The sequence below is a fragment of the Otolemur garnettii genome, unplaced genomic scaffold (genome assembly GCF_000181295.1).
Source record: "Otolemur garnettii isolate 467f Iridium unplaced genomic scaffold, OtoGar3 scaffold00264, whole genome shotgun sequence".
NCBI lineage: Eukaryota > Metazoa > Chordata > Mammalia > Primates > Galagidae > Otolemur > Otolemur garnettii.
In genome coordinates, this window is record NW_003852659.1 from 1009730 (window position 1) to 1011839 (window position 2110).

General features: G+C 46.5%; 1 protein-coding gene across 1 annotated transcript in view; it reads left to right on the forward strand.

Annotated features, from left to right (window-relative positions):
• Window positions 1–2110, forward strand: part of LOC100943520 (NACHT, LRR and PYD domains-containing protein 7) — a 23604-nt gene that overhangs the window by 12869 nt on the left and 8625 nt on the right. The window contains exon 6 of the mRNA XM_012813437.1: window positions 1978–2105. Within this exon, the coding sequence (XP_012668891.1) occupies window positions 1978–2105 (128 nt within the window). The remainder of the gene's footprint in view (window positions 1–1977; window positions 2106–2110) is intronic.

The following is a 2110-nucleotide window of genomic DNA, read 5'->3' on the forward strand; positions in this document are numbered from 1 at the left end:
GGTGCCCTAACCACTGAGCTACAGGTGCCAAGCAGGAGTATGTTCTTAGGATCGATGGTACACATGGTGATTGTATTCAATATGAGGTCAGACAAGTTCATGAACTCATCCCAGAAACACACTACATCCCTGGTGGCTGAATATCACTATGGTCACCTTGAAAGACTCCCCCTGGGAAGCTACGTACTCACCTCAGTGCCTGGTCCATCCTTCAAAGCAATTTTGGAACTTTGTCTGGAAAGGCCATAAGAGCTGTCATGTCATGTCTGACAATTAAGTTTGCAAACTTATCCTAGAAAGTATTTTAACTTGCTTAGAATCAAAATAGCTAGGATGTAGCAGCATAAACACTTTATCCTAGGCTGATTCCTATGTTTACACTCTGAACAAAATTGTTGTGAATTATAATCAGGGAGAACTCAGAACAGTGCCTGTACCTGTTTAACACTGTTGAGATGTTTGACTATGAGAATGACAACTTTAGGTCTGCACAAGGAATGATAGTGACATGGAGACCTGGCATTTAAAGTGACCATTACTTTGCGCAAGGAGACAAGGTCAGAGACACATAGTAGGTGGTGGTAGTGTGGTCCACTGCTGTAGAATGTGTCATCCCAAGCACAGCGGCTTCAAACAATACACATTTAACACCAGTTTCTGTAGGTCAGGAAACTGGATGTGTTCTCCTAGAAACTCTTACCGGATTGCAGAAAAGACACAGGCTGGGCTGTGGTCCTATTGGTAAAGCAGGACTGGGCATGGCTCTGCCTCCAAGTTCATGTGGCTGTTGGACAGCAAGGACAATCCTTGCTGGCTGACAGGCCATGGGTAGTGCCCAGCTCTTCTGTGAGGCATCTCCGATGAGCAGTTCAGGGTACGACATCTTCTAAGCTAGATTTGGGGGGTGGAGGAATCCAGTAAGATGGTGCTATCATATTATGCAATGTAACCCCCTGATCACATACATCCCATCACTTTGCCCTGTTTGGTTGGAAGGAGGTCATAGGTCCCATCTACATCCAAGGACAGGAGATCATACCACATGAAACCCAAGCAGATGGGGATCCCTCAGCCACCATCTTTGGAGTCTCCTGAGTTTACGAAAAGGCTAGGCATGGTGGCTCACACCTGTAATCCCAGCACTCTGGGAGGCCAAGGCAGGAGGATCCCTTGAGCTCAGGAGTTGGAGACCAGCCTGAGCAAGATGCCATCTCTATAAATAATAGAAGAACTAGCTGGGCATGGTAGTAGGTGCCAGTAGTCCCAGATACTCAGGAGGCTGGGGCAAGAGGATCTGTTGAGCCCAGGAGTTTGAGGTTGCTCTGAGCTAGGATGCTACAGCACTGTATCCAAGGTGACAGTGAGACTGTCTCAGAAAATTACAGGAAGGCACAGGCGGGGGCTGATAGAAACTAGAAAGTGTAATAAAGAACCAAAACTAGAGCCAGACAATTCTTTTGTCCAATAAAGCCTTGCAGTCTTCCTGGACTCCTTAAATTGTGCTGTGAAATGCTCAAGGAGACAAAGAGACTAAACACAACTTAGCCACATTGGTCTTTTGTTCCTCTTCACTGGCTCAGTCAAGCTGGAAGCATCATCTTTGTGGTTTTCCCCTCTTCAGTACAGATTGGTTGACAAGAGACTTCCACTTATCTTGTTAGCAGTGGGAGTCTAAACTGTTCAGCGGGACATTTTGTCATGAGATGTCCCCATGTGTTCATGAATGTGTTTGCCTTTGGAGCAGGGCAGATGACATGTTGCCTTTTTTCCCATATTGCCTTTCCCCCCAACCGAAGGAACAGCACTCTTTTGAAATGGGATATGGCTTGTTACTACTGCCCCTGGGTAAAAGATTGAGACAACTAAAGTGTGAACTTGATTTCTAGGTCTGAAACGTAATGTGGCCTTGCGTTGACACATGCCTCTAAACAATGAGGATTAAACACGCAGGATGGAATCTCTTCTGTTTCTTCCTAGGATTAGAAATGTCACCCCTGATAGCGCTTACCGGGATTTCTGTCTGGCTTTCGTTGGTAAGAAGACTTTGACGCACCTGACCCTGGAGGGCCACGTCCAGTGGGATGACATGCTGCTGCTGCTGCTGGGTGAG